Source organism: Hydractinia symbiolongicarpus, chromosome 11, assembly GCF_029227915.1.
Source record: "Hydractinia symbiolongicarpus strain clone_291-10 chromosome 11, HSymV2.1, whole genome shotgun sequence".
In the NCBI taxonomy this organism is placed as follows: Eukaryota; Metazoa; Cnidaria; class Hydrozoa; order Anthoathecata; family Hydractiniidae; genus Hydractinia; species Hydractinia symbiolongicarpus.
In genome coordinates, this window is record NC_079885.1 from 17,801,032 (window position 1) to 17,823,398 (window position 22,367).

At 34.7% G+C, this 22,367-nt stretch overlaps 3 protein-coding genes across 3 annotated transcripts; 2 read left to right on the forward strand and 1 right to left on the reverse strand.

Moving 5' to 3' along the window:
- Positions 1-262: 262 nt before the first annotated feature.
- On the reverse strand, positions 263-1,558 carry LOC130613487 (uncharacterized). Its single transcript, XM_057434824.1, has one exon. It carries the CDS (start codon positions 1,556-1,558, stop codon positions 263-265), a length of 1,296 nt encoding a protein of 431 aa, XP_057290807.1.
- Positions 1,559-8,032: 6,474 nt separating this feature from the next.
- Positions 8,033-13,704, forward strand: LOC130613791 (partitioning defective 6 homolog gamma-like). Its single transcript, XM_057435132.1, has 3 exons — positions 8,033-8,200; positions 11,043-11,265; positions 12,389-13,704. Exons 1-3 carry the CDS (start codon positions 8,138-8,140, stop codon positions 12,994-12,996), a joined length of 894 nt encoding a protein of 297 aa, XP_057291115.1. The 5' UTR covers positions 8,033-8,137; the 3' UTR covers positions 12,997-13,704.
- Positions 13,705-14,284: 580 nt separating this feature from the next.
- On the forward strand, positions 14,285-21,237 carry LOC130613790 (uncharacterized). Its single transcript, XM_057435131.1, has 14 exons — positions 14,285-14,539; positions 15,255-15,333; positions 15,461-16,076; positions 16,247-16,326; positions 16,465-16,495; positions 18,178-18,310; positions 18,602-18,716; positions 18,910-18,992; positions 19,314-19,380; positions 19,455-19,518; positions 19,663-19,794; positions 20,088-20,328; positions 20,521-20,572; positions 20,777-21,237. The coding sequence occupies exons 1-14, from the start codon at positions 14,482-14,484 to the stop codon at positions 21,000-21,002; spliced, it is 1,977 nt and encodes a 658-aa protein (XP_057291114.1). The 5' UTR covers positions 14,285-14,481; the 3' UTR covers positions 21,003-21,237.
- The last annotated feature ends 1,130 nt before the right edge of the window (positions 21,238-22,367 follow it).

The window sequence follows — 22,367 nt, forward strand, 5'->3', positions numbered from 1 at the left end:
GATACGTTTATCGTCTGCCCTGTTGAGTGCCAACTTCAATACTTCTTGGGTATACACCTTATGACCTTTATTTTGGATCAAGATCTGGCTTTTGTATATGTCAACGCCCTCCTCCAGACATCGTCGATAGTCTTCGAAGGTTATCGACTTCTTCCTCTTGACGCCCTTGGCTTTTCGATCGCCGCCTTCCTTGGTGAGACTCTTGTACGCATAGAGTTTTGCCCTCAACGTAATGAACTCCGTCATGACCTTCCAACCTAATTCATCCTTCATCAAGCCCACCACCTTCTTGTTTTTTTCCTATTGGGAGGGGCCTTCCATCATCGGGATTATACGCGCTCGTATCGAAGCGTGCCTCAACATCGTTGGCTATATCCTTGTAAAAGTCGTTGGTTCGAATGTAATATACCAACGATTCCGTGTCCATGTAACAGAGTTGGAGCTTGCTACCATATTTGGGCTGCATGTAGTCATAATGGAACTCATACATCACCATTTTTGACATGTCCAGGATGGCCTGGCCTACATACACCGGCTTATTCATCTTGACCTTAGTTTTGCCCATCTCAACACCTAGGAGGTGCTTGCTAAACCTGTTTACACCTTTGAAGTTCGGTTTCCTCACAAGTTTCGTGTACTTCTTCTCCTTGGTGACCAGTTGGATGTTGCAGTGATTCCGGATATTCTCCATCGTCTTACCGAATACACTTAAATTCATGAGTTTATAGAAATCCTTTGCGAACTCATTTTTGGCAGCCGTTCTCAGCCTCGTGTTGTGATTGATATATCCCTTCAACCATGCCTTTTTATTGAATCGGATGACCCTGCGCACTTGCTTGAGCTCAAGCCCATGTTTTATAGCTTCGTGAAGGGCTCTTATATGGACCACGTATTTGCGCTTGTTTTCCAAATTCAGCACCAATTTCTCGACCTTGTGTACCGTCCTGCGTTCAGGTAGGAACGGCAGCTCGTTATGTTTGTCGTGTAGTCCCTCCGGGTAGTCAGTATCTACCTCTAAGATGTACCCATGTTTATTATCCTCAACGAACTTTCCGATCCGCCTTTCCGTGAATGCCTCGACGTTTGATACCGATTTGAAGCCGTCCGTTGGCAAGTCTTGGCGCATCGTCCAGCCATATAGGTTGTTGGCATCGAGATACTGCAGGTAGGAGAATTCAACCTCCGAATCGTACTGGTCTCCCATGTACTTATTATTAGCCTTGGCATATCGATGCACAGCCTGTGTTATGCCTCCCCGGATACCTTTCTCAAACATGGGGAGCATATCGGGATCTGTAAGGAGCTCTAGCCTTATACCTGTAAATTTCAGGGCAGCCTTCCATGCCAGGCCGTTTGCGGAGTAGAAATGAGCAGGATCAAGGCTGTAATTGTCCAAGCAGACGCCCCGAAATGTCTCGAAGACGCCGGCCAATAGCAGGACGTCTATGGTCAGGTAGATATCATGGTAGTCCCCCATTGTGACGTTATTACCCTCTGGGGTAATGACATCCCATACCTCTTTTGCGTATGCATAGTCATTGTCGCTTATCTCCTTCATACTAAGTGTACTGTAGAAGGCCTTCTTGGGGGGGTAGCTCCGACTTCTCAAATCGCTTCCATCCATCCATGTACTCATAGGGGTACACGCCCTTTCTCAACATCAGCCCGAAGACATCATCCTTGTCGATGAATTTGGCCATGGATGGTACGTTTGCCTTTACCCGATCCCGATTAAGCTGCTTTGTGGTACCCGAGTCGCAATTTTTACACCAGAACTTTGCAATGTATTCGGCGTCTATGCTCTGGAATTCTAGGCAGGTATCTGCACATTGCTTACATTTAATACCTATGGCGATTTTTCCAATGAGGTTGCTTGCCAATTTGTCCAGTGATGATAGCATGAATCGACAACTATCGATAAACCTGATTTCGATTGTCTTGTACTTCTCTCCATCGCCATATCCTCCAAGGGGTACCTTGATTTTCACGTTGAAGCTTATATATTTTTCCGTGTTTTCGACAATACAACCAATTTTCTCGGGGATGTGGCCGGGTATCTTGTATTTGAGGTTGCATATTGCGTGCGCTGCGCCTCTATACAGACCTGTATAGTGGCAGTGGTCCCTGACTTTACGGTTATTCTCATAGTTATCAAAGGTTTTCAGGCAGATGACAGTGCGTGGCCTCATCATGTTCCCTTTTTAGGACCTCTGTTAGTTTGGTCATGGGTTGCTGAGGGTATGTATTATACAGTCTTTTCACCCCATCCTCCAGGTGGTTCACAAACTTCGTCACACAGTCCTCACCCCTATAGACTGTTAGTGGATCCGGTACATCTCTATAAGCAAAGGTACTATAGGTGCACCAACCGGATGGTACATGCTTGCTTAACCTTTTAGTCTTGGTGTCCCTTGCATCTTCTACCGGGACCAGCAAACTCTCGAAATCTGCATAGATGGCAAAGGGTACCTTGAATTGCTGCTGCCCATCTCTATAGTATTTTTCAGCCTCCGTTGGCATCGTAATCTTGACTGCCACGTGATCGATGCATAACCTATAATGCTTGTCCCTCGAATTAGTCGTGGGAAAACCCTGTAGACAGTTCAGGCAGAAGTGTATTGAGTTCCTATTCCTTGAGATCTCCTTGCCCAGGAGCCTCGATAGACTTTTGACTGCCGTATAGTGGTTCTTTTTATCATCTGTGATGTACAATAGAGTCACCACCTTGGTACGCCCGTTGTGCAACGATCGACGTAGGATGTTGATCCTCTTTCCCGTTATATACAGAACATTCACCGCAATGTTGGGATTATTAGCCTCAAATTTGTAGATGCTTTTGATACTTGTTGGGTACTCTATACCCTCCCAATTACAAAGGCCTACGTAGGGTTTCATCTGAGAAACTCTATTTGGGTTCTTCCCTATCTCCTCATGATGGAGTGATGCTATAATGGTCCATTTGAAACACTCCTCGTCCTCATTCACTAGATTAATGACAGCCTTCTTGGATGCTACCCATTTGGGTGGAGAGATGTACTATGAGCCTCTTGTCAGGCGTAGCTTGTGGAGGTCCACATCAAGATATAGGATTTGAGATATTCTGAAGCCGCTTTGGGGTTACGCTGGATTTTCCACATGTGTTTTAACCTGGGCAAATATGATGGATAGGATGTCATCTACGCCGTTACCCTGAAATACTGAGGTCATATTGCTATGAAAGACCTTTTTCACTTCGATATACTCCTCACCATTAGCCCCCTCTATATTTGTTGGTTTTTTCCACATTATCCATAGCGACAGCTGTACCTTCGCTGATCCCATATCTTCTACCTGCCCCTCAACTAAGGTTTTCACGTTTGGCCTCACCATCCCGATATACCCATCAACATTGGCATTTCCTATACCGGGAATTCGGAAACTTCGGAGGGTCCTATGGTGAGCATGCTTATGCTCGTGTGGTGTACAATCTTTCCCTGGTTGTTCATATATATAGTCTTCCTTGGCCTCTTTTTCTACTTCGTCATGAAGTGTAGGCCTTGTATTCGTTGCCCTGCGATAGAACTCCATCACCCCTCGTTTGAATTTTACATAATTACTTCTTTTATTGGCTTTGGAATGGCATCAACCAGCCAGTTGTACCATTCCTGCATCTTATCCCTTACAACGGAACGATTCTTCGACAGCTCCTGTTTCTCGAAGACGTCCATCTCGGATGGGAGCAATACCCAGTTATGCCATTCCCCGATTTTACCCCCTATAGGACGGACCTTCGCCATCTCCTGTATCTCAAAGATATCCATATCCCCCGGTACTATAGGCTTGGCCGGTTGTTTAGGTGGCCTTGGGGCGTATTGTGGTACATCCTCCAATAAGGCAACCAAATTAGCCTTACGTAGCCTATAATACCCTTTAAGTCCACGACCTTTTGCGATATCACGTAATTCTTTGACAGTATGTCTATCCATTATCTTTATTATATAGAATTTTTTGTTTGTCGGAGGATTTCATTCTGCTCGACAAACGCAGTTATTTCCCTTAAGGGAATTTCCCTATCATACGGCAATTTTGTAATGGGAATTTCCCCTGTATATGCGTTGATTATTATGGTGGTGTTGTGACGTCATCTGTAGTGAATATTAGGTCTTATGTAGATTAATATGAAATTGTATCGGATGGTGCTGGATTAATAGGGACTGTTCTGTGACGTCATTGCTGTACGCGCACGTGGCTGTGTCAGAAGTAACATTTCCCTATCTCTACAATGACCCTGGAACAGGCTGGTCATGTGACACAAAAATGACCAGATATACTGGGCATTTTTGAAATTCCAAAGATAATGAGATGCAAATTTGGTGCTCGCCTTACAAGCAAGATTTAGAGATGGCGTGCGAGAATATTGGCGAAAGGCTTTTAATTTAGAAAATGTTTTGAATGTTTGTTTCCGTTAAAATTCATAAGCTCTAGCTAGCTAGCTGGGCTGTGTACTATATTATAAGGTAGGCTGCCTAGCTAGCTAACGAGAAATCCTGAGACAGCTTTACTCAACCACATATTTATAAAGGACATATTAAATGGCTATTATTTTTTGCTAAGAACACGTTAGAAATTGTAGGAGAGGATCTGGGTACTATAGCTGCGCACAAATTTTTCTAACATGCACAACAAATTTTCCTATTTTTAAAATCAAAACTAAGAATGACAGATTGTAGTGCTAAATTTATGGATTATTTTCGAATCCGGATTAACATGCTTCACACTTTCTGATCATTTTCAACCAAAATGACCAACATTAAAATTCAGCATCAAAATTTATGGAATCTTGCATTTTTTAAGTTTATAGCTACTCTAGCTAAGTAAACTGCTCCTATTAGTAGCAAAGCATTTAATGTTTTATAATGAAATGATTACTGATGCTTTTTAATAAAATGACTACACAAATCAACTGCAGTAAAAATGGTTAACTACAGTTAAATATTACAGTCAAACTCTTATAAAATTAAAAATATAACAAATGTGTAAGACATTTTCTCCAAAGGTTTTTTGTTTTCTCTTTTAAAATGGTTATAACTGAAACCCGAGAATAAAAACTCTAGTTCTACCAGTTCTAAAATGTAAACATTTGCCATGTTGTTCTGAATTATAGATATATATATATAAACTGCCACCAAGACAAAAAACCGTTTTTTGCAGATTAATATTTAGGGATTTTGCAAAACCTATTTTGTAAAAGGGACAATATTTGAAATCATTGAACGATATAAATAATGGGTTAAGTTTAAGCTGGTTTATTATATACGTGCAGGGTATTAATTCTAAAAATGCCATTTGTACTTGGCCACGATATGTGAAGATATGCTGGTGGAGCATAATCAATCACTGGCCTAAAAATTAATTTGTTCAAAAACCTTACTTGTTTGTTCATATTTGGTCCAGATTTAGAAGTTTTGTTACAAAACCCTTATCAGTCTCATTTAAATTGTTTAAATTCTGAAACCTAGGAAGTTTAGGTATATATATGCAAGTTATATGTATATTTTAATTTCATTTTCAAATTATGTCTCTATCTGAAAAAAAAGTTTGGAATTATAAACAACACACACATCACGATTAAAGTCAGCTGCAAAATTTTTAGCCAACAAAGTGTTTCTTAGAAGTGTGAAAGATAATTTAGCTAATTTGCCCACATAAGATTTAAGGAGAACACAACTTGTCATCAAAATATTTATAAAAATAAACTCAAACATTGACTAACAACATTGAGTTTTGTAGCTACCCAAGTAGAGTAATGACTTTAAGAACATCGATATAAGTGGCTACTAGCTATTAGTTAAATGTTCACGTAATTTAGACGGTATACGCTCTAGCTATAGCTAACTACCAACAGTTCTGCAGGGAAAGACAAACATCGCATATATATCAATTTAATTATCGAGATAAGTTTGCTTTGTATCATGTTGAACTAAAAATGGTATCTTTTTTAACAAATTTCTCAAAAACGAGCCTCTCTAAAGTCGATGCTAAACCTTAATTAGTATTTTTATCCACTCCACAAAATATATCGACCGCATTATTTGTTGTACTCTTGTTAACAAGAAACTCCCGCGCGGGGCCAGAAATAAATATTTGAAGGGCAAGAACTGTTCATAAATTATTTTTTGGTATACTTATCATAAATTATAAGCTATCATGTGACCAGACTGTTCCGGCCTTTTCGCCGCTATTAACTTATCAACAAGGCAAAATGCTCTGTAAACGAGGTTGAACTTTCACTTTATAAATTAAAAAAAAATATGCCATATTAAATAAAAACTACAAATATGGAGAACGCGCATCCTTTATCAATACTTTTTGAAAGATTCGAGCCCCATTTCGCTTATAAGATGCCCATAAAACAAAGCGAGACTATGGCACGGGGATATGACATACTACAAGAAACCCAGGGTTTTGAAGATTTCCGCCATTAGCCTAAAAGATTTTAAAATTTGAAGTTGATCTTGAAAACGGAGAATTATAGGGTAAACAAACCATTGAGTATTCTCAATTATTATTGTAAAGGGCCTGATACACTTGTACAATATCACTGAAATATAACTTATAATATCAATATAATTTCTTAAAATATGTTTAAAATATGGTTATAATTTCTTATAATCTATACTGTAATGCCCGTATACGTCTGTCCGTCCATCTGTCACGCAAAATGGTAGCTTAGCTGCGACTGGCGAACTCGTGGATTTTTCCACGGGCTAACGACTTTTCTTATAATATAGCTATAATATGTATAATTTCAACACCTGACATGTGCGTCATAACCTCATAGCATGGCTATAATATTTGAATAAAATCAAACGAGTTTGATTTTAATAATATTGTTGGTGATCTGGTTTCGAATGCCTTTTGTTTGTGTGACAATAGATCTACTATCTGCTAGCGTTGTTGTGGCAACGATGTTATGAAATGAAATGAAATTATAACGATATTTTAACAAATTATAAGTATATTGTAGAAAACTTATAACTGTATTATAGAATATATTTAATGATATTATACAAGTGTATCCTGGCCTTAACTAACCTGCAATGTTGAAATACAACTCAATAAATAAAAAATAAAATTCATGAATAATTAATTAGCTCTGCTGAATATAGCTTTAGTCTACGTGCTTGAAAAATTGTACAGAAAGAAATGACGTAACATCAAAGATGGCGCATTATAAGACGATCTTCATTATGCTATACTGCACGAGCTTTAACTTTCGATAGCATATAAACTTTAAAATAAAGTATTGTTCATTGGATAATAAAACAATCGGTTGCACTGCTAGGATTCTTATTGGCTTAAAACTCATTTTAGCCTCGTTCTCAGAAAAAATCTTTAGCCTGGATAAGTTTCGGGTGTCCAGCCTAGCTGCGCTGTCTCTATCTCTCTATCTCGTCAGGTGATTTTAAAGATTCCGCCTTCGCTGGCGGAAATCAACTACCACAGGGAAGCTTTAGCGTGAGTCCCTGAGCTTACTCGTTCTTCGTCAAAAAGTAACCATACCCCAATGTGTTGTCAACCAATTGCACTTTCAGACTTTTGATTTAATATATAGTAGGCTCTTGTGGTTCAATTGATCTTTTATTTAATTTAAATTTGCTTTGTTCGTTCATTGTGACGTAAAACACAGCTGATTTATTTCTGATTTACAACATCATGCATTGTGTACTTTATGTCTGGATGATGCATTAGAACTCTTTCATCCTTATAACGATCGGACTCTTTTACACTCCCCACATGATACTGCGCATGCGCGTATGGTACAGTAGGTTTTAATCCCTGTAGTGTAATTTCTTTTCTGCCTTTTAGATAAGAAGTGAAAATTTGTGAATTTGTGTTTATACATATACGACTTCTTTTGGTGTTGTTCTAGCCATAAATTTACGGGACAAATACATCCGTTGCGTAAACTCCTTATTATTACGGAGGTTAGTTATTATCTCCATGATAATAAAATTGCGGTATCAGCTAAAAATAAAAAAGTTGTAAACATGGTAAACATTTTAATGGCATGAATCACAATACAATGGCGTTCGTTGAGTTGAGTGTGTTATGAACCTTTCTTTTTATTTTTGACTGTTGCTAACAAACTGGAAAGATGTCGCATAGAAAGAAAGTTCAGGCACAAGTAGATTTGTCTTTAATTGAAGTTAAATCTAAGGTAATGTCAGACAATTTGTGTACATTTAGCTTGCTGGGCTGAACTAAATTGCCAAGTTCTGAAGCTTAGCAATTTGTTTGGCTACCTATGAATCCTAAGCACTTTCTAACTAGCAAATAATTATCATTTTCAATTGTGTAGTTTTTCTAAAGCGTAAATGGACACACAAGACAAGGTGTAGTGTTGATAAAATTGTTTTTTTGTAGCTATAGCTAGCTAGACCAAAAAAAATGTTGCACAAATTTTTTTAAAACTATGTGAGAAACTATGTACTTCACATAACTGTACACAGTAACCAATTAGCATCAAGTCTGATAAAAATTATACGAGTTTTTCTTGACCTTGGTAAGGTTGGCCAGGCGCAAAAATCAGTCGGCAGTGAAGGCAGATGCCACAAATATTTTTGTTTAAAGTCACCGGACTGACCCTATTTACAGATCGCAAACTTTAACATTCTGTGTTGGAAGAACTACCACAACAAAAAATATTATATGTTTATTGTCTCACCACAGCCAGTACTGGGCATTATTATTATCATGCTTAACTCTAAAATTCCGGCTGTAAATGCCTTGAAAAACTCAGAAGCTCTAATTAAAGAAGTGTGCAAGTTATCATTAAATATCTATTTAATGCAGCACATTCATTGCTTGATAGTTTAGACCCAATTTTTAAGTTTTTATTCATCAACTGACCCCATTTTCAGGACTCAGATGACTCTACCACTGGATATAGTTAGCTGATCCAGGATAATTATACAGTACGTACAGTGTATATACAGCTACTTACACTGTACATAAGACATTTTTTACCTAAATTTCCATATATTTTTGTTGATATTAATTGTAATTGAAGGCTTCTTCATGTTCTTCACAACTGACCAGGTCTTCAGACCCAAACGCAAAATTGTCTGAAAAATCGATTTTGGCCTGTCATTTTGTTCGACACGTTACTGTAGCTACCTTTCTCCTTTATATATCTTTGAAATTTGAAATGTAGCTACTTTACTCCTTTACATTATATCTTCAAAAGTTGAAAATTAAAACATGCATTTCAACAAGCTAATCAAATATTAACTGTTTAATCTTCGTTTTGTTACCATATGCTGTGATTGAAGCTCCTTAAATCATGAACACATACCAGAAATATAATAAATGTGTTCAGACTATGTAAAAACAAAGTGAGGGTGCTCATTTTAGTATATGTCGTCACTAAGAAAAGTTTAAATGGAAAACATTTTATCTTAAACTTCAAGTTTGTATTTATTATTTGTAACCAATTCTTTAAATGACATTTTCATGTGAACGTATGTTATATAATAATTAAAACACATATACATGGTCGTTCAGCATTTTTGTTTTTCTTTTAGTAATATTTGACCTCCTTATTGGAGGAATATTACTAAAAGAAAAACAAAAATGCTGAACGACCATTATGTGTTTTAATTATTTGTAATCATTATCCGCCAAGTGATTAACAAATAGTATGCTTTCTTTTAAAATGAAATAAAATCTTGTTGCTTTAACTCAATAAAATCTAATAATTCATGTAGAAAGTTAAAGTAATTTTTTTGCAAAATTGATCCATGCACACAATTATTAAATAGTCCTGATCAAAATTGATCAGGGCTATTCAATAATTCTGTCATGTAAAGAAATGGATGTGTGTGCCCAAAAAAAAAAATCTATCAGACTTTTTGTCTGACAAAGATTTAAAATCAGCTGCAGACATGTCCGACCAAACTGGAAATGCTGTGGTCATTTTGTTTGATCAAAAATTATTTCAAGGGCTGGAATAATTTTTTTCATGTTTTTTCTTGAACTATAAGAATAGTGCGTTGTTTAATAATACAACATGTGGCTAATTACCTGTTCATACAGCTTATTATATATATGGTAATTTTTTGTTAGCACAATTATTTGTTCTTGTTTTGGTTTTCATTAAAACAGAACATTATGTGGAACTATATAGATGACCATGGCGAGATAGATATTGAAAAAAGTGTGGAAATTTAAGTAAAAATTCTCTGCCATATAATTAGTATGAGCACCTGATTATACTGTGTATACCATATAATTATCCTGTATTGGCTAACTATCAATTTTCCCTGGCTAACAAAATTCACCTATATTACTAATTTTTTTTTGCCAAAGATTGCAACAATTGCTATAGTGTCCAATTCAACTCTTTCATAAAACATTAGTATTTCCATCTGTGTGGCACTTACCACATAGCATATACCAGAACATACTAATATAAAAGTTAAAATCAATGTCACATTTCTGAGCTAACGTTGCACAGCAAGTTTATAAATCCCTAGAATTTGATTTTGATTTTCAGGCCTTATATATTCCTTGTAAATGTTGTGTTGTGGTTTTAAAACTTTACTGCCCCATTTTACTAATCCATTATTATTAACCATAATCAATTTTAAACAAAATAAGAGACAGCGCGTAACTTAAGGGTCTTCAGAGGGGTGGATAGTTTCTATAATAGGACAGAAGAGTACTCTAAGTAAGAGTCATGTTACACAAAATGAATTTAGCTATTGTGTATTAAAAATTAAGACCATAAGCTGATGGCGTTTTAGGTAAGTTTTACTGAAATGATGGCAAACCTATACAGCGCTCAGCTAGCTATCCACTGTTTCACAATGTTAACCATGCATGCACAAGATAGATAAATATTTTGTGTAGTAGGTGAACATTAATTCACTGTGAAGAGATTGAAAAAAATGTGCAATATAAAAAAAGTAAATTGCAAAATTAAGTTATGCAGAGTTACATATAGATGGTACTCCTTAAAAGTGATTAATAACTGCTTAATTTTTTTTTTAATTATTTAGTTTGAGGCTGAGTTTCGACGATTTTCCTTGAAACGTGACCAGTTGGAGAATTTTACTGACTTTTATGATTTGCTTGAGCAAACTCATAATTTGGAAAAGATGGTTTTTTCAATATATTATAGACATCCACAACATGGAGACTTATTACCAATCAACAATACAGAAAATTTTATGCATGCACTTGGTACAGCAGTGCCATTACTTCGTTTATTTATACAAAGAGGTATGTATATACGCTAAAAAGTTTAGGTCTTATTAATCAAAAGTTGTGAAAGAAGTTTTGTTGCTGCAATTTTTCCTAAAATGTTTAAGTCATTAGCAATTTAATAATGATCAATTTGTTTCTTTTTTGTGCGAACAGATTAATTAGTTCTCTGTGTGTGATAATTGTTATTATACATATACTTTATCAGACTCGACCACATGAAGTTGTGTGTGGTATATCACTCTGTATTAATATAATATGGTGTACAGTGATCATCACATATCATACTATATAAAAATGATGTGTGTTAGAAAAAAGCCTTCTCTGTATATAACACAATGCTAGAAGTGTTTATTATATTCTGTTTTGAAAGTTATTTGAATCTGTTGTACTTTCCCATTCATTTTAAGTATATATATAGAAATGGTATTTTTTCTAGTTCTCATTGACATGTATTTCACATGTATTGTAAGTTTTTTTAAATGTTACAATTTAACATTGCATGCAAGTATTATTTTTTAATCATCTTTTCTTATCTTTGATACTTTAAAGGCAACTTAAAATATAAAATTTTAAAAAAAATCAGACACCTTGACTATATCCCCCATTGCTGCATATCATTTTAGCATACACACTATGATTGCCAAGATGAAAATGAATAACAAAACCCTTTTGTTACGGACAATTCATTTATTTTTTTATTTCTATATACCAAGTGTATATATTCCAAGTGCTTTATTGTTTCTTGTTTGTCAAAACAGTAAATACAAGTTTAAATTAATTGTAGTGAAGCTTTTGCTGAACTTTGCAAAAATACATCACTCATAATACAAAAGTTTTGGTGTGCGTTTTATCACACACCCTAATTAATTATGGTGTGTGTGGGCACAAACAGGTGCCCATGCATGCCATTCATGACAAGATTTACTTGTATAATGCAGTTTGTTATACTTTGTGTAATGGAGATTCATGATAAGAATAAAATTTCTCAAAAATTAGAAATTTAAAGAACAAATATTACAAATATAACACATAAAACAGAAATATATAGCTTTATCTTCCGCCTGATCAGAAAAGTTGTGAAAACAAAAATGATTTAACTTATTATCAATCCACTGTTTTTTGTTTGTTTTTATTGTAGGTGACATGCCAGAACCAATAAACAGCCATAATGTTAGCAAACGCCATATGAGTCATAACCCACAAGCTGCAGTGGTCAATAGACGTCTACAAATTAGTGTTCCTCAAGACTTTCGAAGAGTATCTGCTATTATTGATGTTGATATATTGCCGGAAAGTATACGTAGAGTACGTCTTTGCAAACACAATTCAGACAAGCCACTAGGTTTTTATATTCGTGATGGAACCAGTGTTAGAGTAACTGCTGAAGGACTAGAAAAGGTTCCGGGAATATTTGTTTCTCGGTTAGTTCCTGGTGGTCTTGCAGAGAGTACTGGGTTGTTGTCTGTAAATGATGAAGTGTTAGAAGTGAACGGTATAGAAGTATCTGGAAAAAGTTTAGATCAAGTTACTGAAATGATGGTAGCTAACAGTCAGAACTTAATTGTCACTGTAAAACCAGTTCACCAAGGCCAAGAAAGTCGATTGCAAAATAGGTCTGGTGCAGGTCACACTATCAGTCCATTAGCTAAAAACAATACAAACACACCTTCTGGTGATATGGATATTATTGATTCAGACGAAGATGATGGTCCTGTAGTTACTGGTGATGGTGTTGTGCATGTTTAGAAAAAGTTATAATGATAAAAATGAAATTAGGTCTGTACAAGGTTAACACACAGAATGTGGCAAGTAGAAAATTCACAGTGATTGTTAAATACAATAGATGTTTCTGTAACAGCTTTACAAGATGGAATTATCTGTTGCAAGGAAATTGTAAATTACTTTATATTTTAAAACCTCGGAAATATTTTTATTATTATTACTATTATTACACTTTTTTTAGATCACTTTGTTTGAAAATGATCATAGGTTATATAATAATTGTTTCATGATTCATGATGCATCAGATATTTTTCATAATTAATAAACTGTTATCTTTTTGAATAGGGTTTGAAACAATTTTGTATTTTGACACAAATTTTAACATTTTGTCTTTACTTGTTAAGGCTGAGCAGTTGTCATTTCAGTTCATAGAATGGATATTATTGGTAAAAAGCCTTTTTTATGCAGTGTGGCACATACTTATATTTTTGTAAGAATACTTTTATCATTATATAAGTGATATTGAAGTGACGTTGAAACCTTTCAAAATTAACATAAACTATTTTATATACTTTCAAACTTTTATTCATGCTGTTGTAGAAAAAGTATTGTAAGCAGTCAACTTTCAAACTTGATGAATGCTATTAAATTAGATTATTTGAATTAGAATTAATTTTACATTTAATTTTTTTTCTGTATGGATTTCCAAGTGTATTATACAATATACAATGACATCTTCTGTTGTATTCTTTTAAATCTCTTTTTATTATAAACACTTTTTCAAAAAAATTCACACAGTAGGTGAACCAGATTTATTTCAAAAAATTGTTTCTTAAATTTAATCTGAATAAAAATTAATCAATACTTTTAAAAAAATGTTTTGTCTTGGACGTATATTATGGAGCTTAAAAAGTGGGTTAAGAAGTCTTTTTTAGATTTTAGATTTAATTATGCTGCATAAATTATGATGTCATATTTCAGTAATAGCAAATTTTGACATATTCTGACATCAATTATTTTAAACCTGTTAAGGGATTACTTTAACTGACTGTTGCATGTTTTGCATTACCTGAGTTCTAAGTTAACATTTCAAAGAAAGGAAAAGTTCTATGGATAAACACAAAACTTAAAAAAATTATGGTTTTCTTTTTAAAATATGCATAGAAAACTTGTAGTCTTATACATATTATGCCATTACATTTGCGTGAAAATATTTTGAATAATAATCTACTGGTTTTGAATAATGCTCTTAAGATCTATATACCAATGTTTTGTAAAGAAACGTCTAAGAAATTGTTAAAAATATGTCAACAAAGGACTGTCAACGTCTTTTATATTAGCAGACAATGTAATATAGTTAGGGATTAGATCCTGGTGTTCTAGATAGATAGTGTTTTGAAGTATTTTTTTTTAATAGCTAATTAAAACTGCTGAAAATCAGCATTAGTGATCAGCGACTTGTTTTTACTCTTCTAGGGTAAATAAATAAATTGAAAACTATAAGACATAATGGAAGAGGATGAAGAAGATAAAGAGCTTTTAAAAATAAGAATGAATACATTAAAAAGTAAGCTTGTACTTCTGTTAGTTCTCTGTGCTTTTTGTTTTTGTTTTTGTAGTCATACCATCTGCTTTCCCACTATCATTACTAACCACCACACCAACCACTGGCATTTATTCCATCACGATCTTATTGGTCTGTTAGCTAGGAATTTCATAAAACTGTCCCAATTTAGAAACTCTTATAATTAAGCGTCTGGCTTAACCTTATTTCAAAAATTTTCGTATCATTTTCATTGAGATGACAAGACATTTTGCAAAGATCTAAAGAATGTAGTTGGTAGTAAGTGTGAAGGTGTGTTCTGAAAATATAGAGTTGGTTTTTTCGTTAAGTTGCAGTATAGTTCATCCTCGAACACATGCATGATACAAAAAACAACCCATGAAAGTTTATTATTATAAAAAAATATTAAAAAGATCCTTTCCATGAAAGCCGAAAGTAACGATTTTATATCATGAGTTAAACCACGAGAGAACTAAAAGGCAATTAATATGTCATAAAGTCCATACTATAATCGATTTAACAATAGCTGTATTTTGTCTGTTTGTCCGCAAGAAAAACGTTGTGCTACCGAAACACGAAATACTATATTGTGAGGACGGATGAATCTGTGATTTTTTTCGCAGACTACTGACTAACATAAATAAAATATAATAATAATACATGGCTTAATATCGAGTTTTGACCTAGAAGTTTTGGCTGACTTTTACTTATGTTCTAGCCATGATAAGAAAACTGAAGGACAAGAATCATTCACCAAAAAAAGCAAGTGGATCGTCTTGTGATTTTAGAAGGAAAACGTAGGTTGATTTTGTTGGTTTTTTTTCACTTTTCTAAATACTATTCAAAGTAAGTCGTATTTTTCACTAGAACATTGTGAAAGGGTTTTTTTTCTTCTTATAAAAGCATTTTGTTTATTATTTTTAGCGAAACCATTGTTGGACATTGTGAGAATGTGGCTCCAAGCAAATCTGCATGTGTCAGCAGATACAAGTTTGAGAAACCTTTGCTCAAATCTATAAACATTGAAATAACAAAAAAGTCAGAATATATGCCTCCTCAATCTCACTCCATGCAATCTACAGACTCCTTACAAAGTCGCTACAAATGGGACAAATCGTCAAAAATTCCACAAAAAATAAATACCATGCGACAAGTGGATGTGAATGTTAGTAAACATAAAAATAGAAAGATGGTTAGCAAGTTTAAAGTTGTTAATAGTGTGTCAGATCATAGAAAAGTACCCACTAGGACTTCCACGCAACTAGAACTAAAATCAACATTGGTAAAACAGAATCAAAACAAAACAGCAAAGCCGGTTGTTCGTTTAAAATATAAACTAGTCAATGAAAGCTGCCAACATGAGGAGACAAAACTGTTCAATAAAAAGTCTTGTTTTGCATGGCACAAAACTGATAGCCCTACTAAAGATGCTGTGTTTCCTTACCCAAAAACCTTTATAAATTCGCAACATGACAATTCTTTCATTCGTAGAAGATATAATGTTACAAGAACAAAGCTCGTGCAATCAAGATACAAAACAGTATGTAATGTTTACATAGTTGTTCGTTTCTATTTTTTTAAACGTATATTATATACGTCAAATTTTGTCAAGCATATTTGATGTGAGGTATGTTATTATATTTATTTTCTCATATCCTGATCAAAGCAAGTAACTTAGTTTTGTGTAGCTCTACATATATATTGTTTAAGGCTGGTCATTTACCTCTCAATAAATTTCATCAAATATCTTCTTATCAAATGTCGAAAAGGAGAAAGAGCTTTGCTGCAAGGTAAAATTTTAATAGATTAAAGTGTTTCTCCACGTAGCACTGTAAAGTTGCAAGCAATTTATACAAAAGTATTGTCTTGGTGTAGATAATCACTTGGTGTTGTTCCCTACTGACTGTTTATATTTTATTCATGTTTAGGAGGCTTAAATATGTCATGTCACTCTCCGCTGTAAGTCTATTATGAATGTAAATATGATATATATTAATAGATTTTAGATTTTTTTAAAACGCTTACGCCAAACATGAAATATTTTTTCTCAAATCTATATATTTTATAGTACGCATATTACAATTCGGCTTTTATACAATTGAAATTTATACAAGAACCGAATTGTGTCACACATAGGTGGCAAGAAATATGTGAGAAAAGTTCATTAAACTTTTGTGCACAATCCTCAGAATTTATACATTACGCATTTTCAATTTGAATTCAACAGCTGACTATTTTAAAAGTATAAAGTTCTTTAAATCTAAGGCTCAGTGAAAAATCTGGCATTTTCTTTATTTCAGTCAATAACAAATACGTAAAATTTTATGGCTCATGTAGCGTGCTAGATGATTTGTTAATGTGGTTTACCAGGAAAAAAACTGTATTGCAGTGGATTGCCTTTTCTAAAGTTACTTGATGAGGATATCATAGTAGCGACAGTACGACAAAATTAAGTCCAAAATTTAATTCATTAGTTGCCATGGTTACCCGATGCTAAGTAAAATATAGGCAAAATATGACATTTTGCTGCTCAACGCTAAACCAAATAACTGAATAACATGCGCTATTTCAAGCGCCTTTTTGGCCGCGTATGTTCCTCAAGGTTCACGTGTAGTGCACGCATTTTCGTAAGGCTGAATCGTCTTCCAGACAACTGATGTGGTATTTCTTGGACGAAAGAAAGGCTAAAACAGGGCCAAACTGGAAATATCTCGACAAAATAACTGAAAGACAAAACTTCGATTTGAAAATCGGTTTCATTTAAGCACTAGGTAATACTAATGCCTGCATCAACAGAAGAAATTGTAAAGTGTGTGTGCTTCGATCTTGAGAATTCTTGTTTTGCGTGGATTCAGAACTTAAACGGCAAAAAACGTGTTTAAAGATTATTTTATGGGCATTCTAGACTTGTGGATTGACAAAAGGTGTACGGCAGCACTATTTCGACCTTAAAAGCACCAAATACCTAAGACCTTATGTCTTAAGTCTAATTGATGGCGAAGAAACTCTGACGAGTTCACTTCGGAGGGTGCATCGTTAGGACAACTTTCTGACTGCGTGTGGAACACCACATTTAATATTAGAACTGTCATATATTGTCTTAGGAGGCCCTAAAATATCATCCAGCTTTTGCAAAGCATTAAACATCGACGGAGAGGCAAAAAAAAAGCCGTCTAAAAATGCGAAAATGGTTGCTATGGGCGTTGCTATGCACTTATATTTGCGGTTGGTTGAAAAAAGTGCCAGATTGCGCAGTAAAAACTGAAATTTGTCATAAGCACTACTTGCCAGGGTATTCTAGCATGAATTTGTTGTCAGAAAACAGGTAAAAGACAATTCTTGAAATTTAGACATTTTTTCTTGGTAAACCACCGTAACTTGCTATATCACGCCAGGGACATCTTTGAGATTTTGGTGCCGTTTTGAAATAATTTTGTTTTTCGAAATATTAAACTTTTTTTTACTGTATATTTAGTAGCTTTTTTACAACTTTTTCTTTCCTTCACTCTTTCAGTAGTCTTCGTATTTACGTTCTCATATCTTTCATGTCTGTCTTGGTCACACCAGCTGATAAAACAGCCAGCCAATATCATTTTACAAAATTGATAACTGCATAGATAACTTATTGTTTAATGGTGCAGGTACCACACAAAAGTTCTTCACAACACGACCAAAATTCCTCAAGTAAAAGCATAATATTGTCACGACATGGAACTAATTATAAAGTGGCTGGAAACTTCAGATCACTGCGCAGGTTGTCTGACAGTGTTGAAAGTAAGTAGTCCTTTTCATTCTGGTTATAGTTCAATTGTTAGATATCGATTCAACTGGAGTAGAGTTTGTTTATCAATGACAGGCAGCGAATGGTCTTTATTTAAACAGTGGATAGGTTTGGCTATGAAGAAATTCATTGCCTAGCAACTCCATCAAGAAGACTATGTTGCTTCCACTTTTAAACACGTATTGCACAACTCAAGCAATATGCTTCAAAGTTTTAGTTCAGCAGATGATATGTCTAATGTTGTCTTTTCCTAATCTTTTCTCTAATTATTTATTATCATGTAGAGCCACTCTCCAAAAAACAAATAAAACCGATTATCAAGCAAACTAAATTCAAGTTACAACGTTCGAACTCTTTGAATGCAAAAAAGTACAATGTCACTAAGAGGCAAATAGCAAGGTGAGTTTAATGTGGAAATATTTTAAAGGTTAGTTATAAAAATTGTGATTGAGTTGCTATGAAAGAAGTGTATGTTGTTGGCAAGTCACAACCGTCTAAATTACAGAGTTCGTTTTAAAACTTTTTATTAAACCGCATTTTTTTTCGAATCTCCGTGAAATTTACCCGTTACATTTTATGCTTTTGTTTTTAGTAAAGTGATTCGAAAGTCTTTAACGCAAGCTCAACGAAAGAAGGTGAACAAAACAAAATACTGCTTATTTTACAACAGATTCGGTAGGTGTTTGTTAACATAAATTGCTTGGAATTACAAATAAATAAACGTTCACGTCACTATTGTTCACATGTGACGATGTTTCTCACCGTCTTAAACCGTTTTTTATTCAAAAATGATTTCCTATAAACATACCATAGATCTAACATTTTTACAGAGCGTACTTTATGTTCTTTTCAATGATTTGGAAAAAGAACATAATTGATAGCATTGAAATTCGATGCAATACAACTTCATAGCATCAGGTTGTGTGTATTTTCTTCAAATAATTTTAGCTAAACCATTCTTTCATAATTAAATGTAAAAACTAAATTTGTTTGTAGGAAAATGCAAAAGAGGGAAGAAATGTAGGTACATACACGATCCTGAAAAAATAGCAGTATGCACAAGGTGAAGGAGAGTCTTTATGTTTCTTCTCCTTATAGTGTTTTTTTATTTTATGCTTTTCTCACTTTTGTTTTTAGATTTTTGAGGGGTACATGCAAAGGTGGAGACTGCGTCTTTTCGCATAAAATAGATCCCAAAAAGGTTAGCAAAGAACGTTGGTAATGCATCCAATTAGAGGCAGGGCGCTTATTAAATTACAATAAAAACGTTTCCTAATTGTTATCATCCCGCTCTAAATTTATTCGCGAAAAAAAATTGCTTTAATAATATATTGTATGTATTTAGATGCCAGTTTGTTCGTATTTTCTCTTGGGCAAATGTGCGAAAGATGACTGTCCTTATAGACACGTTAATGTTGGTGAGTCGGCGTCTGTTTGTGGAGACTTTCTCAATGGGTATTGCCCTAAAGAAGAACAGGTACTTCTCACCAACATCCATAATGTATAAGAGTTATACATTATTAGCTCTATTTATAGGCTGTACCGAGCCGAACTGTAAAAACAATTCAGCACTACTCTCGGTATAGCGTAATATGTGCATATATATATTTTTTTCCTCGCACACTTCTTGATGAGTGTTTTAATTCCGAATTAAGCATTTACGGTATTTTTGTATAGAATATAAATTTTTTCCCAGCAGAACAAGCCGTTGACCATAGTTCTGTTATCCATCCACAGATTGTTGTGCAGTATCATTTGCGTTGATTTTAGTGTACGAAAAAGCATGTGTTGGAGTGTGTTGAATATTCGCAAAAAGGTCACTGCGATAACGGGAAAGCCTGTAAAATGATACATCGTGTTAAACTACCATCTGGGAAGCGTCACCACAACACATCGTCTGGAGCAAAAAAACCGAAAGGATATAAGCCCAAACGTCGTAAAATCAGAATGGACTCGCAAACTGCAGTAATCGAGTCGGAACCTCTTCTTGCCTCTCCGTTACAAGCAAAAGGTGTATAATTACTGTACCATTTCTTCTTTTGATAAACATTGTAATAAATATATGACGCACAAATGAAATCTTTTTCGTAACGTAAAAAGGAGATATACCGTTTGGTGCGTTAGTTACATGCATAAAACCATATGTATTGTCTCCACAATGGTTTTCGGAGAGATTGTATTTTGTATTTTTTCCGCTTTAAAGGTAAACTTCATTTGATCCCAAAATTTATCAGTGACAAGATCAGTGCTCAAAGGTAATTCAAATTATTTAGTTTTTTTGTTTTATAAGCAGAAAAAAAGGCGGGACAAAAAATACGGGGAAGGAATCAGTTCCAGCAATCATCACTTTCCAAATAAGCAACAGGGATTTGCCATGCGATCCAGTTGATGAGTATGCTCGTCCAGCACGATGGGTCATGTTGTCGCACGTAATCTTGCTTTTTCCTTTCTCTATTTAGTAATGATAGCCAACCTAGTGTAATCCGTAATTTGTTCACTTCAACACCGTCTTCTGAAATACAATATACTGACGAATATTGTGGTGACGATGTTGGAACGGAAAGCAAAGCTGAGGAGAGTTTTATCTCACTTGCAATGTCATCCGATTCGGAAAGTGAAGGCGAATATAAAGGTCGTATCTCAAGAACGTTTTCCTTCAAAGAGCAAGATTTTATTGCGCTTTAAAGCAGGTTTGTATACCTTAGGGGGATTGCTTGCGAAATATTGCGATAAAAAATACATATAATTTTTGGCAAGAAAACTTATTTCTACTCATTAATATTGTTTCACTATACAGATTGTTTTACAAGGCTTCTCTTTCTACTATTATTTCAGCTGACTGTTTTAAATCTATTTTATGTTGCAGGAGAGGTTAGTGTAAATGCTTCTTATTATAAGAATAAATAAATGAACTTAGAAACATTGGTTTTCTTATGCTTGTGTTTCTTTCTAGCGATTTAGTATGTCAGGATATTTGAGCAAAACAGTCGATACCTTGTTCGTACAATTTTTGCATGTCTGATATGTTAAATTTTATGACGTTACGACGCGACGTCAGTAACTCTACTTTACCGTCAATATCCTATATTAAAATAATGAAGCCATTACAGTGCACCTAAAACTTTGAGGCCAAATAACTTGGAAACGAGCTGGTGACATCAATGATTTTTCACTGCGTGGGTATCTAGGGACCACCTGAGACCAATTTGGGTAAGTTTCCCAAAACTGGGTCCTCAAATCCGTTTCGGAATCAATGGGTTGATGACGTCATCAAAAAAACCTTTAATCCCCAATATCTCTGCAACCGTTTGCCAAAAGTACATGATCCTATACATATTCTTGATCAGCGTTTCAAGATCTATACGATGAAGGCAACAGGTATACAGATTTCTAACAAAAAAAATTAGTACTTTTCACGGGCCATTGCTGAAGTCAGCAAAATTTTTAAACCCTTATATCTCATTAACCGCTTATCAAAAAGCACATGATCATATACATTTTCTTGATCAGCAGTTTAAGCTCTACACAATAGACACAATGAAAAAACTGAATTTCGTCAATTTGTTTTTGCATATGCACTGCTGACATAAGCAATAGGTCTAAAATAACCAATTGTTACATTGTCCTCCTGCCTAAGCGAATTTTTCCACGGGCTTTATCCACTAGTTTCTTATAATAATATAGAGACTGTGTCTGTAACAGGCAAAGTGGATGTCTTCATTTTCCTTTGATGTTGCCGAAAAAGTTATGTCCAATATGTTAAATTTTCTGACGTTAGGGCGCGACAAAAATAACACTACTTTAACGTCAATATCCTATATTGAATTAATGAAGCCGTTACAGTGCACTTAAAACTTTAAGGCCAAATAACTTGGAAACGAGGTGGTGACGTCAATGATTCTTCACCGCGTGGGCAACTAGGGACCACCTGGGACCAATTTGGGTAAGTTTCCCAAATCTGGATCTCCAAATCCGTTTTGGAATGGACGGGTTAATGACGTCATCAAAAAACCTTTAAACCTTGATATCTCTGCAACCGTTTTGTCAAAA